The 13,384-nt window shown below is 34.5% G+C and overlaps 1 protein-coding gene across 3 annotated transcripts in view; it reads left to right on the top strand.

Moving 5' to 3' along the window:
• The window catches only part of ESYT2 (extended synaptotagmin 2), a 90,283-nt gene that overhangs the window by 59,351 nt on the left and 17,548 nt on the right, over positions 1-13,384 (top strand). For 2 of the 3 annotated variants that reach the window (XM_074899936.1, XM_074899935.1), the window contains exons 8-13: positions 4,418-4,538; positions 5,105-5,281; positions 5,697-5,779; positions 7,054-7,102; positions 7,766-7,855; positions 8,378-8,473. In XM_074899936.1, the coding sequence (XP_074756037.1) occupies positions 4,418-4,538; positions 5,105-5,281; positions 5,697-5,779; positions 7,054-7,102; positions 7,766-7,855; positions 8,378-8,473 (616 nt within the window). Of the gene's footprint in view, positions 1-4,417; positions 4,539-5,104; positions 5,282-5,696; positions 5,780-7,053; positions 7,103-7,765; positions 7,856-8,377; positions 8,474-11,300; positions 11,403-13,384 lie in introns of all 3 variants that reach the window. The other variant, XM_074899934.1, reaches the window with a different exon arrangement.

Raw genomic sequence — 13,384 nt, 5'->3', positions numbered from 1 at the left:
CTCTTCAAGTACTTCCTTTTAAAGCTTTCAGTTTATTATGTGAAGAACAAATGGAGTAGCAAAAATACTGACCATATATAGCTAGAAAAATGCTTGGCTTATTAAAAGCTTTTTAAAATAGTACATGATAAAAACCCAAATAAAAAAGCAGAAGTAGAAGTGAAAACCAAGCTGCTTTGAGTCATTGCAATCATGATAAGGTTAAATCCATGAATATGTTCATAACTATCAAGTTGTAATAGTTACCCAGGGGCATTTTAATATTGAGACAATGGCTAAGGGGATAATGGCAGATCTGATACACACTTGGATTTTGTGACTAGTCCTTTTATTGCATCCCATACTCTGAAGAGTTGGCCGACTCCAGAATTATATTTTATTGTTTAAAAACAAGAGTTTGCATTTAGGTATTAAATTAAACCTTTAGTGATCAATTGTGTGACTGAAACAGTTTTTTGCTTTACTTAAGCCTGTGAAGCCTTTGCGTGGAATCCCAGCTGAACAGTTTGAAATTAGAGCTTGCACTAAGTAGGTTAATGGCTACAAAAGTTGCATACGTGTCAAGCCTGCTTAAGACTGCCTCTGAGGAGAGTGAGGTTGATGAGTGGGAAAATGGGTTCCAAAATATAGCTCCTGAGTAATAATTTGCTCTTTTGACATAACACTAATAAATTTACATTTAGTACTTCAGCTTACTAGGCTCCTGAGATTCCTATGCTACATATTTTCCTGTCTGCAAACACAAAACCTCAGATGTAAACAAAGTCTTGTTAAGTATCTCAAGTTTGTGGTTTCCAGAGAAACCAAGCTTGGCCACATATGCATAAAATGGTGCCATCGAGATGTGGTATAGTTTCTATAGTAACAGTAACTGAGGTGACTCATACTCTGCCTTGCCAAGAAATTTCTTCAGTGCTGTATTTGTTTTTCTTATCTGTATAGATAGATTGGTATGACAGCTTGACATATTGTAGTTGTTATAAACAATGATGAACAAGAGATTGCTGTTACCACAGGTACTTTTTTCATCCTGTGGCTGTTGGCTGCACCCTAAGCTACTTATTTGTACTCTGTTTGCAGATGTCTTTTACTAAATAAACTTCTGCATTTGCTGCTGGAAACTTCTCTGTCAGCTGTTAACAATTTCCATTGCTCTTTGTATATGACTCCACAATGAGAAGGACACAAAAGTAATTCATATTCCATCATTAGTGTGTAGCTTACAGAGGAGTGAAATTAAAATCTGTGTGAGGAGGAGCCACATTCTGAGAATACTCAAAGTGCTGTCAGGAGGAGATGTGCATGATTGGAAGATGAATTATGTTATGGTTGCTTGAGATACACTAAAAATACTCTATGCAGAGATGTGCTGTCTCTGCAATATGAATAAAGATGATGCAGGAGAAATACATAGCTGGTTATTCTGTCACTAAAAATTAAGTAGAGCTAAACAGAGAGCAAAACAAAACAGTAGGTGACTGCCAATTATTTTTCTCACATGAAATTGAGCTTTTGAAACCCTTACTATGATAAATTATATGAAGAATTTAACACTTTTCTGATTTTTGTGAACTAGAAAAATAATTGTACTTAGAGTCAATGACTTAGAGTTTTACAGTCTTAAAAAGCTTTCTATTGATGATGCATCAACATAAGGGTTTCAGTTGATAGTTCCTTTTCTGTTGCTTGATCAGTGGGTTGTCTTTATTTTCCATAGATCAGGCCGCTTAGTTTAAGTAATAAAATAATGACAAAGATTGCAATTTTTGCCTTGTATTCATGAAAAATACTTTCCATCTGGGAGCATCCCAGCTGGCTAGTATTTGATTAGGTAAGTTTTAAACAGCTTGAAAGTGTCATATTCTAGAATTTATTTATTACCTATGATCATTGGTATTCTATTTCCTCTCCCTGCTTTTAAAGACAGAATATCTGCTACCTCCACTGAGTCCAGTTTCTCTGTGTAAAATTCTGTGAAATTTCATTACTGCTGACTCATTTTTCAAATTAATTTCTCAAATGTTTTAGTGAAATTCAAGCATTTATGTTGGGATAAAATTGTGAGACTGACATTTGGAATCACGGAGTTGGGGTTTGGGCCTACCATAAAGGATTACGAATCCTCCCAGCGACTGGGCTGTGTTGTGCTTCAGGCTGTTTCTTTTTTATTTAAGGAGATCTGCTGTAGCTCCATTTGATCATTAGTCAATCTCTGAACCTTTTGCTAGTCTAGGATGGGTTTATTTATGTCTATAGCTTATTTCATAATGTATGTGATCTTAATTAAATACTAGAGAAGAGCATGATAACACTTCTTTCAAGGCAGCTCTGGTACCATTGCCTATCTTGCACTGCTCATTTTCTTTCTCTGACCTAGATCAGTTAGTTTTCTCCATTAATCATCTGTTCTTAAGGCATGCACTTAATTGAACACACAGGCAGAGCTTTCTCTTCTTGCCAGGTAGGGACACTAACAGAAGCAGAAACTAAATTTATCTGATCTCTCTACTGGAAATTTATCAACAGACTTGTATTTTGATACCATCATCTCACTGTGCCTTTATTTTTTTTTTTCTTTTGAATATTAAGACGTTGAGACATTTTTATCTTAATTTTTAAAGTCAACCCTAACAAAGTAGTAATCACTTCTATTTTCTTGTCTCATTTTAGAGAAAGCTTAGCATACATAAGTTGAAAATTTGATGTTTAGCAAAATGAAACAGAGTTTGAAAAACAACATGTTTCAATGATGACTAAAGGAAACTACTTATTTTCAAATAACATGGTTTTCTTCTCAAATTAATTGTCATAAGAATTACTGAAACTATAAATTTGTAGGATTCAGTATAATGTAGAGTGAAAATCTTTGTGCATATGATTGGATAAGCTCTGCAAGGAAGGAAGGGGAGTGAAGATTTGTCTTTAGGACAGATGCGAATTAACTCTCAGAAGTGGAGAAGAAACTTCCTCTGAACAATATCTTAATGTTTGCCACTGCTGCTTATTTCAGAGTATAAACAAGGGTCTGCAAAGACCTGTCCATTGATCTTAATGCATCCTTGTTTCTTCTGTTCTGATTATAATGGATGCTATTAAAAAGTCAGCCATGTTCTATCCTGTAATCATAGTTCATTTAGATTTACAGGGGAAATCAGCAGCCAAGGGGATGCAGGCTATACATGTTGTAAGTCTCTGGTATACAAGATCAGAGTGAATTTGCAATGGGCCAGATTATATTTAATGGATTAATTCTCTTACCCATAATATGTTTATTGCGCACCATGAAATTTTCTTCTTAAATGAAAATGTAATATATATTACATTTCACTGCAGGTTTTGTGTTTTTATAAATACACTAGCTGCTGAGTCAGAGCTACTCCCAACTGCAGGTTCAAGTCTTAAAAAAACTTCAGAAGGTGATTACACTCAAGTGAAAATATTCTAAGTAATCAAACGTTCTCTGCATCTTAATTTCATAACGACTGTAAAAGAATCGTAAGTGTATTTAGGAGGAGAAATCGTTCATCCCTAAAGCAGTTCCACCAGCTTTAGCAAGAGTGCACCTGCAGTTCTGAATATATCAAGTATTTTTAGAGTTTTCTCTCTGAACCTTTGTACATACCTTTAAATTTTTCCTGGATACTTGACTTACATGGTGAATTTCACCACTCCAGTTCTGCCTTTTTTGTCAGTGTAGGCAATGTGTGTAACCAGTAGCGTTGGTCTGACAACATACCGATTTCTTGTCAGTTCAGACCCAAACTGGGCAAACTCGTAGTTTAGGAAATCTTTCTTTTCTGTGTTTGTGGAGGGATATGGGATTGGGTTTTTTAAATGATTCATTACCAGTGTGATTGTACTGCCGCTCCCTTTTTGCCAGAAGAAAACCTGTTTTTCTTTCCTAGGCTATATTTTACTCGTCCGTGAGCATGTTTGTGTTTCTGTTTTACATGATGGTCCTCCCAGATCAAGAGGACAACTTGTTTCATAACAGTACAGGAATAGTTAGCCAAACTCTCAGGGACAGTTAAATCATTATTGAAATACAAAAGTAGGTTAACGGTTAACATATGCTTGGTTATATGCAATGAAGGCAAGAAGATTTATGCAATAGCCTTTTACCCTGGATGGCTTTAAAAGGCGGGGGTGAGAGGGGAACTTCGTGGTGACAGGAAAATGAGAACTTTATATTCATTTCCGTGGTTTCTGCTTTTCGGTGTCAGCTGCTTCCCCCTGGTGGCCATTTTGGCAAGAAGCCTTTATTTTAAAAAGTGTATTTAAATAACAGATGTGTCTTCTACCAGCCCCCACCAAAAGCAATTATTTACTTTATTTACCTTGTTAAGCAGCAAAAGGAGTATATTGCTGTGACATGTTTAATTCTCATACAGTAACTGAGCATTATTTTCTTCAACAGTGGCTTATCAGATACAATAATATTGGATATAATATCCAACTACCTGGTCCTTCCAAATAGAATCACAGTCCCCCTTGTCAGTGAAGTTCAGATTGCTCAGTTACGATTTCCTATACCAAAGGTAAGCATGTTTCTGTTAATACTAATAATTTGGCATTTAATTTTTTCTGTAGTAGTATTAAAGATATGCACATCTGTGTGAGTTTACAGTTACTGCAGTAGTACAAGTTATTGTGAATCCAGTCACTTAAAATAATTGATTTAATTTATAAACAATATCTGTGGAGGATAGTTTTGTTTTGCTAGAATCTTAAACATTACTTGCTAAAATACAGTTCAGCTGTATAGACAAAAAACTAAGTATCATATGTTTTATATTATCACTGTAAGTTATCTTTAGTGCTCTTCACTTGGAAGTTGTTACTATTTATTGCTACTCACTTCCAGTAGCAATGGAATTTATTGATATAACTGGCATTGTTGACAGCTTTTTTTTTTCAGGAATCTCTTGAGGGCTATGTCTGCTGTGTATGTGGATTATCATTCATATCCCTCCATTTACAGTGTGTCCAAACTAAGCTTCATGTTAATAAAATCACAATGGAAATTTTAAAGCATACGTTGCATAAATTGTGATGACATGGAAGGTTTCAGATTACTACATTAACTCATCTTTTCCTTTTTCAGGGTGTTCTAAGGATACACTTTATTGAAGCTCAGGACCTGGAGGGGAAAGACACTTACCTAAAAGGGATTGTCAAAGGAAAGTCAGATCCTTATGGAATTATCCGTGTGGGCAACCAGATTTTCCAAAGCAAGGTCATCAAAGAAAATCTCAATCCAAAATGGAATGAAGTTTATGAGGTATAACCAATAAAAATACCTTGTTGTGAATTCTGTAAAGTTGTCTTCTAAAGTTTCTTTTCTTAAAGATGATATCCTGAGGACTTCCTCGAGGATCTTCTAGATGCCTCCCTCGAAAAGCCCAAAGTTATGTAACAAAGCAGAAATTCTCCATTGACGTATATACTTTTTTGTCTAGACTAAGCATCAATAATTCTGAAAAGCAGTCTAGTCTCTTAAAGCCAGCATTAGCAAATTGCATCTCAAAAGGTCTTGTACTTGCTCTACTCATTAAATTACATCTTTTTTAAAGTGTTTGCTTATTGTTACGTTTTAATACACAGAGGCACTGCAGTTCAATATTCTACTGTTACTATGCCATTTAACAAAGCTAGTTAGTTTTACCATTGACAGGGCCATCTTACTGTACTTCCAGGCCTTAGTTTATGAACATCCAGGACAGGAGCTAGAGATTGAGCTCTTTGATGAAGATCCAGATAAAGATGACTTCCTGGGAAGGTAAATATTATGGAAAATACATTTGTAGGTATTGAAAAGAGATTACATATGTTGATGTAGTCTTTTTTTAAAAACTTATTTTCATTTTATTGCAGTTGTAGTTCTATATTACTGTATTTATGAATTACCTTTCAAAAATTATGGTAGTAAGAAGTTCCCTAATTACTTCATATATGTAAATATATGTATTTAAAAATATGCTTGTGTGTATATATGCACATCTATATGTTTACATATTTTTTTTTTTAAATAAGGTAAGTATTGTGGGTATCCAGAAAAAATTGTACCCTACCTGCTTTAATGTTTTTAAGCTATCATTAAGCCTTAATTATTTCATCAGGCAAAGTTAATATAGCTTTATCACTGTGTATCTTCATCTTCATAGTTTTTAAATGGCTATCTCTCAGTTTATTTTTCTCTAAGAGCTGATCTTAACCATTTGATTAAAGAAAAAATGGCTGTAATGCTTTCACAAACATTACTCACTTTTAGATTCCATAGGCCTACCTTTGGTGTTTACCCATAAACATTTCAGGGTTTTAGTCAGCTTCTTTCTCCAGTAATTTGTCACCTTTATTTCTTGCAGAGTTTTGGAGCTTCCCATTGTTGCTTTCCATACAGAGTAGAACTCCCTTATCTTTCCAGCTCCTTCTCTCTTAACAGGAGCAACAGTACCTACTTCTCTTCTCATTAAAATAAAGAAGTAGGTAGTACAAAGGCTTCTTTTCTTTGCACTTCCCTGATCTTACACTGAAGTGGTGGGGGGGAAAGTAGCATAATGTACATCAGTACTAATAAAATAAAAAGCCATGACAAATGTTCATGCACTGGCATGCAGTTGTCTGCCCTGCTTAATTTTTAGCAGATTCCTTGGTGCATTTTTAGTTTGTGTGAACTAACTCTCTCCCAGACAATGCCAGAGCATGAATTTGGTCATCCAGGGGCTATTTCCAGTGGGTCGTTTGGATGTGATCACTGTTTTGAGAGTTTGGTCATATGTATGTGAGCCATATTGTGCCAGTGGCCCTCATAGCTACAAAATGGGCTCTAATATAACATATATTTTGTTATCCTGCCACTCATCTTTCTTCAGCCATTTCATTCCCTACTTCTTCCTCTCTTAGGGGCTAAAACAATAGTATTCTGCTCTTTTGATCTCAGTGGAAGCCTCGATACTCAGCAAGCACAGGGTGGGGTTTGAGATCTGTATTAGATTGTTTGCTTCTTGGCTAAAACACTGATTTTAAATTTTTTTTTCTTTTCCTTCTTTTTAGTCTGATGATAGATTTAATTGAAGTTGAGAAGGAGCGTCTTCTAGATGAGGTAAGTGTTTAGTAAGTTTTGGGTTTAAAAAAAAATAAATGCTGTGTATGTAGTTGTTCTTGTATTATTATTTCTTTTCCTGGGGATAGTTCCTGTATGTGCATTAATATCTGTAATGCTATAGAGATAAATCCCCTGATGATCAGTACAGTGGTTTAAGGGATATATTAATTGGTGAAATCTGAAGAATTATTCCATTCTTCTTCTGTCTTGGGGTTTTAAGATTATTAGTATGTTAATGCAAAAACTAATACTTTTTATATTTCGTGAGAGTTTTTTTCTTGCAAGAGAATAGTTAAATGCCCAGTTTAACTCTTATTAGACTTAACAGACTATTTTTTGTCCTATATGTAAGAGAGATTTTATAGTACTGTTACACAGGGTTTGCATTTACAGAACTCAAAGAATTCTCTTGATATTTAAAAAATGCTTTTACTATATAATGTAGAGCTTTGCATGGCTGTTTTTGTTACTCTGTGTTGTAATATATAGTGTGAAATAGGACCCTTTAAACAATGAAACAGATTTTGTCAGGTTTTGCAGACTTTGGCTCTGTGAGATTTCTGGTAGATCTTAGCATTTCCTAAATGTCCTGAAGAGCCAATTGCAATCATATATTTGATTGGTGTCAGATTATTTCATGTTACTTTGCTTAATTTTTAGTGGTTTACTTTGGATGAAGTGTCCAAAGGAAAATTGCATTTAAAACTGGAATGGCTCACATTGATGCCAACTGCTGAAAATCTAGACAAGGTATTAAATGAACACATTACTTTTATCCTAATCTTGATTGTTGTGGGGTGTTTTTTGTTGTGTGTGGGGTTTTTTTTAAAGTATGTAAGTAATTTAATTTTTTGGCTGTTGTGAATTTGGATAAACCTGTAACTTCATTCCAAGTTGTCTTTAGAAATCTCAAACCAGTCATAACTGTCAATCTACTCTTGTGGCATGGGATTTTAAAATGGATTTGTGTCCTTTTATGTTAATGTTACGGTTTGAGAGTATCAGCTAACATTTCATTACCCTGGGAGGTAAAGCTGGATAAAATAATATAATTTGTCCCATCTAAAAAAAAAAAAAAAGGAAAAGGGGTGGAAATTTCCATAAAAATGGGTTTGGAATACATATATGAGTCTTGAAAACTTATTTCTTATGTGTTATAGCATACATGTGTGAATGTTTTCATTTTGGGAGATGTTTTTAAAATATTTTCCAGGAATGAGACAGAAATAATATTTGATTTTCAGAAAGGCTTACAGTGTGTTTTTGGTTCAGGTGCTCACAAGCATTAGAGCTGATAAAGACCAAGCCAATGATGGGCTTTCTTCTGCGTTGCTTATTCTCTATTTGGACTCAGCAAGAAACCTGCCCGTAAGTTATATTCTGATGGACACCCTTTTGTTATGGGTATCTCTTGCGTACTTCCAGCATGTCTTGCTCGGTAGTATGGCACACTGCTTTACTAACACACATTATGCCATGTTTTCTCTACTTTCTCTCCTTTCAAAAGGTGTAATGTAAGGTCCACATTTCTGGTAGTATAGCATTATAGATATATATTTAATAAAACATCACTCTTTAATCAGTGTGATTTTTCTTTAAAGAATGCTCCTTTCCTGGACTTGAAAGGCTGCATGTTTTTATTGCACAGTGTTTTCCATAAATAGTTTTGAGGTACTAACTGGGAAAAGGCCTATTTTCTTGAGTTCAGGTAAATTTGCTTGCTTTGGTTTAGGGTATCTGGTAGATTTGAAGGTACTGAAGTCCTCACCATTAAATTAATGTGCAGTTGATGTTACAGTGGCAGAATACTTGTACAAGATTTCTGTCAGGTTGTCATTTGGAGTATTGTTTATTTGCTTGTGCAAACCAAAACAAAAAAAAATTAATGGTTCTGTCATTATATGGATTATACTATGGGACTGTGAAGCAGCTTGTTTATAACAAGCACAGACTGTTCTGTAGTTTTTTTCAGGTTAGTAAAGTAACTGTTCCTGGTTGTAAGTGATAGCAGTAATGAAGTAAACCCTACCATAAATAGATATGTGAAGCATAACACTGAGTTATTCTGGTTTTTAGCATTGCCATTAGATGAGAAATTCTAGAAGTGATGACTAAAATATTAATCAGAGAATAAAGTTTTCAAGGCTCAGATTTTTTTTGCATGCATTTTGCAAATTTTTCCACTCAAATTTAAGTTAAATTGCTGCATCAGAGTGTTAACAAATGAAACCTTAGTGGCTTAAACAGTTTACATCACTGACTAGTGATTTCATGTCTGCTCCAGGGTATATAGAGCAGTGTTTGGAAGTAGTATTTATAGGTTATTTTAAAAGTGAAAATATGGAGCTCATTTGGATTAGAGTTCTGCATTATCTTTTTAACCTCACTATATTGCATTTAGGGGAAACTCTGTAACTTCGCTGAAAAAGAGGAAAATTACTCTAGTACAGAGTAAACAAAAATAGAATAGAGTTATGGTGTGCCTAACATCAGTTTCAGAATACTGCAGCACACAGAAGAAGTCTATCTGCCATCTGTTTTGTGCACTAGATGAAATTTCTGTATTTTCTTGTTTGTCTACTGGATTTTACCGAAACTGTTATAAGTTTAATATATTTGTTAAAATACATTTAAGTCTCTCATTTAAATAGTTCAAAGTTCCCTCATCTACAGTTTCCAATTTTTTTTTCATGCAACTTTGCTGCCTTAGATTAGATTAGCTTATCCAGCAAATACTCAGAGGTATTGTCATAAGTTTAGTTTTTTTTCCCTTCCTGTTTTAAACATTCTGTAAAATTTTCTCCCCCTTTCAGAAAGGTTAGGCTGCAAGTCTTGAGTTCTACTACTTTTGAGGACAATATTTTAATTTCAGTGTCTTAATCAGTACTTCTAATCAGTAGATATCTAAACTGTAGGGCACAGAATGGGGAAGTTCCTTGCACAAAGGTGATGGGTTAGGAAATTTGGGAACAGGATCCCAAATTTCTTATTGCTGTGTCTTATGTTCTGTCTGCAATACAAGATTGCCTGGGTGGTTTGAGAATAAGGATGGTCATAGCTCAACCAGCACAAAAAAGCAGTTGCTCCAAATGACTCAATATTTAACTTTGAGTCATTTTCTTTACAGCAATGTGTTATAAAGAATATGATAGAAAGTAACATTGAACACTTGAAAATTCTATTTATAACAATGAAGTAATACAGTAGAAGGTTAGATTAAGTTGTCCAAAATCAGATACAAAAAGGCTTCACAGTTAGGTGGGGGGAAAAATATCATGGGAAGACTTACTCATGCAGGGAACTGGACAGATTTCTACAGATTCTATAAAGACAATGCTTAGATAACATCATGGATCTTCTGGACAAGCCACAATGAATTATTGTGAATATAGGTTTCTGTCCATTTTATTCTAATATGGAACATTTACAAGACTAAACATGAAAGTCTGCTGGCTTCTTGTTTTGTGTTTATATTCAGTGATAAGGGTCATGTAGTATAACAGCAAAATTAATCACTCTTTTAGATTGCTTGTATTTATGGGGAACAAAAAGTTCAAGGGGAATGATGTGTTAAAATTACACTGATCCTTATCAATAGTTTTGAAGACTTCTGCCCACAATTTCAGTGTTACAGCTAAAATATTTTCTAGATGAATAAGTATGTTTTATTACCTTCAAAATGGATTTCTTAAGTTAATGCTTATCACTGGTACATTTTGGATATTGTCTTCAGCCTCATTTTGTTTGAGTTACAGTGGATAATCCCCAGCACGGGCATTTCTTTTGCACAAATGCGTCATAGTTGTGTGTTTCTGAGACACTGGGATGACTTATCTGAAGTATGTTTCAAGTGCAATAGAGAAGGTGTTGAATGCTGGCCTCTAAATTTACTTAGTTGGATCTGCCATATAAATATGAACTACCAAGAGTAAACTTGGAAAGTGGGTTAATATATTTGAATAATTAATAAAAAATAAGAATAAAAAAACTTTTCACCTTGCTGCGCTACAGAAAGTCATTTACCAGATGAAACTATTTGTAATGACAAATATTTACTTACTTTTTGCTATCTGCTGTTCTCTCTGGAATCCTTTGACTGTTTTCCTTAACTTTTTTGTGTAGTAAAGCTGCTTATGCATTCATTCTGCCACAATCCCATCACTCTGCTTTCTCCTTCCATTTCCATCTTCCTAAGAGTATCTACGAGGGAAACTTTGGGTGTGGATACTTAAAAGAGAGGAGAGCATCGGGACTAGTCTTTTGTGAAAACACTACCTCACTCTATAGAGCACTATTTGTGAGTTCTCTGGTATTATTTGTATTGTACCTTTTATCTGCCAGAGTGTGGATTAGTGCTACTAAAGCCACTCACTCTAGTAGAATGAGAGCATGCAATTTGTTTTGGCTGCATGGTTTCAACAAGTGTGCATTGTTTTTGTGCTATTTTTATTGCATTTTAAAGGCTACTTAAATTTCATTGATCAGCATATCATTGGGTAAGTAATTAACTTTTTATGATAAAAACCCAAGATAAGTTTGTTGTAAAAGCTCTTACATTTAACTTAAATTGCTGATTCGTTGAGAAATAAAATGCATCCTACACTAGCACACTGTGTGCTGGTGAATTGTTGGCTTTTATTGCAAAGAAATTAAACTAATAAATATTACAGCCAACATCCCTGTAGTTTCTTTAAAAGATGATGCACTCAATGTTTGTAAGAACTTGCAACCTCTCCACATTGGTTCAAGTATTGCTTTAAAAATGGGTGTGGTTCTTTGTGCTCCCCAAACTATATATTCCCTTGTAAATTCTATTTCACTCCATGATGCTCCTTGTTTTGCAAACTCCCAAGCTCCTTTTCTTTTTTTCAAATTATTCTGTAGTCAGGGAAATGAAGGCTAGGGATAACCACCAATTAATATTTTTTACTTGAATTTAATGTTACAAGATTACTACAAACTAATGAGTCTCTGAATATATTACACTTAAATCTGCAAACTCAACCTTGGTATCTTCAAAAAGAATGAGAATCTGTTCAGAATAAGAACTCTCTTGCCAGAGAGAGGTGGGTATGCCACTGTAGATTGTGCAGATAAACTTGTGCTGGCTCTCTACTTTGGGCTCATGTCATAAACTTTGGTTTTAAAACACCTTCTCCCCTGCCACCCCCAATCCCAACAGAACCCTTTTCTGTGGTCCTTTAAGTTCGTTTCTGTGTAGAAATTAATTTTAAAGTATCAAAAAAGGTACATCCATTAGCAAATTTTATTAAAATTTAACAAATTAACATATAAACATGCTTATAAACATGCAGTTTATAAGCTATGATTTGGTTACATTTGTCTTAAAACTGTTAAGTAGTTGCTGATTCTTTTAGTTATAAAAATACTAGATACATCCTAAAAATAATTTTAAAAAACCAAAATGCTTGATAAAAAGTATAGCCCTGATCTTTTTGTTGATCTTAGGGTCTTTGCATTAGGACATGTCATCCACAGATATCAGCATCTATTTAGACATTGGACAAAACTTTCCAAATCCCTGAAATGATTTGAGTCAGAGTGGACAGCAGCCATTTTAAGATAGCCAGATCTGGATTTCCTTCAACAGCACTGTTGACTGCCTTGTTCTGCAGTTGCATGGGTCCTAGTCTTACAACAAGCAAAAGGAGATTTATGGCTGGAGGCCAGGAGAGAGGAGAGGACTGTAGTACCACAGAAATAATAACATCTTCAGCAGTCATTAAACTGCAGCTTGTTTTCAGGGCATCTTTAAACAGGAGGTATTATGCAAACATTCACACCTGCAAGTTCAGATGTACGGTTACATTGATATGCAACATGAGTTACTTCGTGGAGGAGGGAGTGTTAAAAAAGTAGGCTCACTTTATATAGGGAGAGGAAAATTCAATGTCCTGAGTACTGTCTGTTCTTTTCTATGCAGTTTTATTGACTGCTCAGAACTTAGATTCGTGACACCGAATTCAGACATTTACCCATCTAAATCTGATTTATTTGAAGTTAAGGAGTATGAATAGTATTCTTAGTATAATTTCTGAAAGTGAGTAACACTAGTTTTATCATTAATTCATAACACTTTTTCGTTTAATTTGGTGTCTATATAACATATAAATTATCCATATTTTAAATTAGCTCTTACAGATCAGTGACTGTCTTCTGCTTATCAATTGAGGATAGGCTCACAGATTTAGAAACTTCTAAAGTTCCATTTTAACCCCAAGCAAGACTTAGTGAGTCACAGAAGTAATGAGTCATACT

The sequence above is a fragment of the Athene noctua genome, chromosome 2, assembly GCF_965140245.1.
Source record: "Athene noctua chromosome 2, bAthNoc1.hap1.1, whole genome shotgun sequence".
NCBI classification, from domain to species: domain Eukaryota; kingdom Metazoa; phylum Chordata; class Aves; order Strigiformes; family Strigidae; genus Athene; species Athene noctua.
The sequence above is the reverse complement of the archived record's forward strand: the minus strand, read 5'-3'. Positions and strand labels throughout refer to the sequence as shown.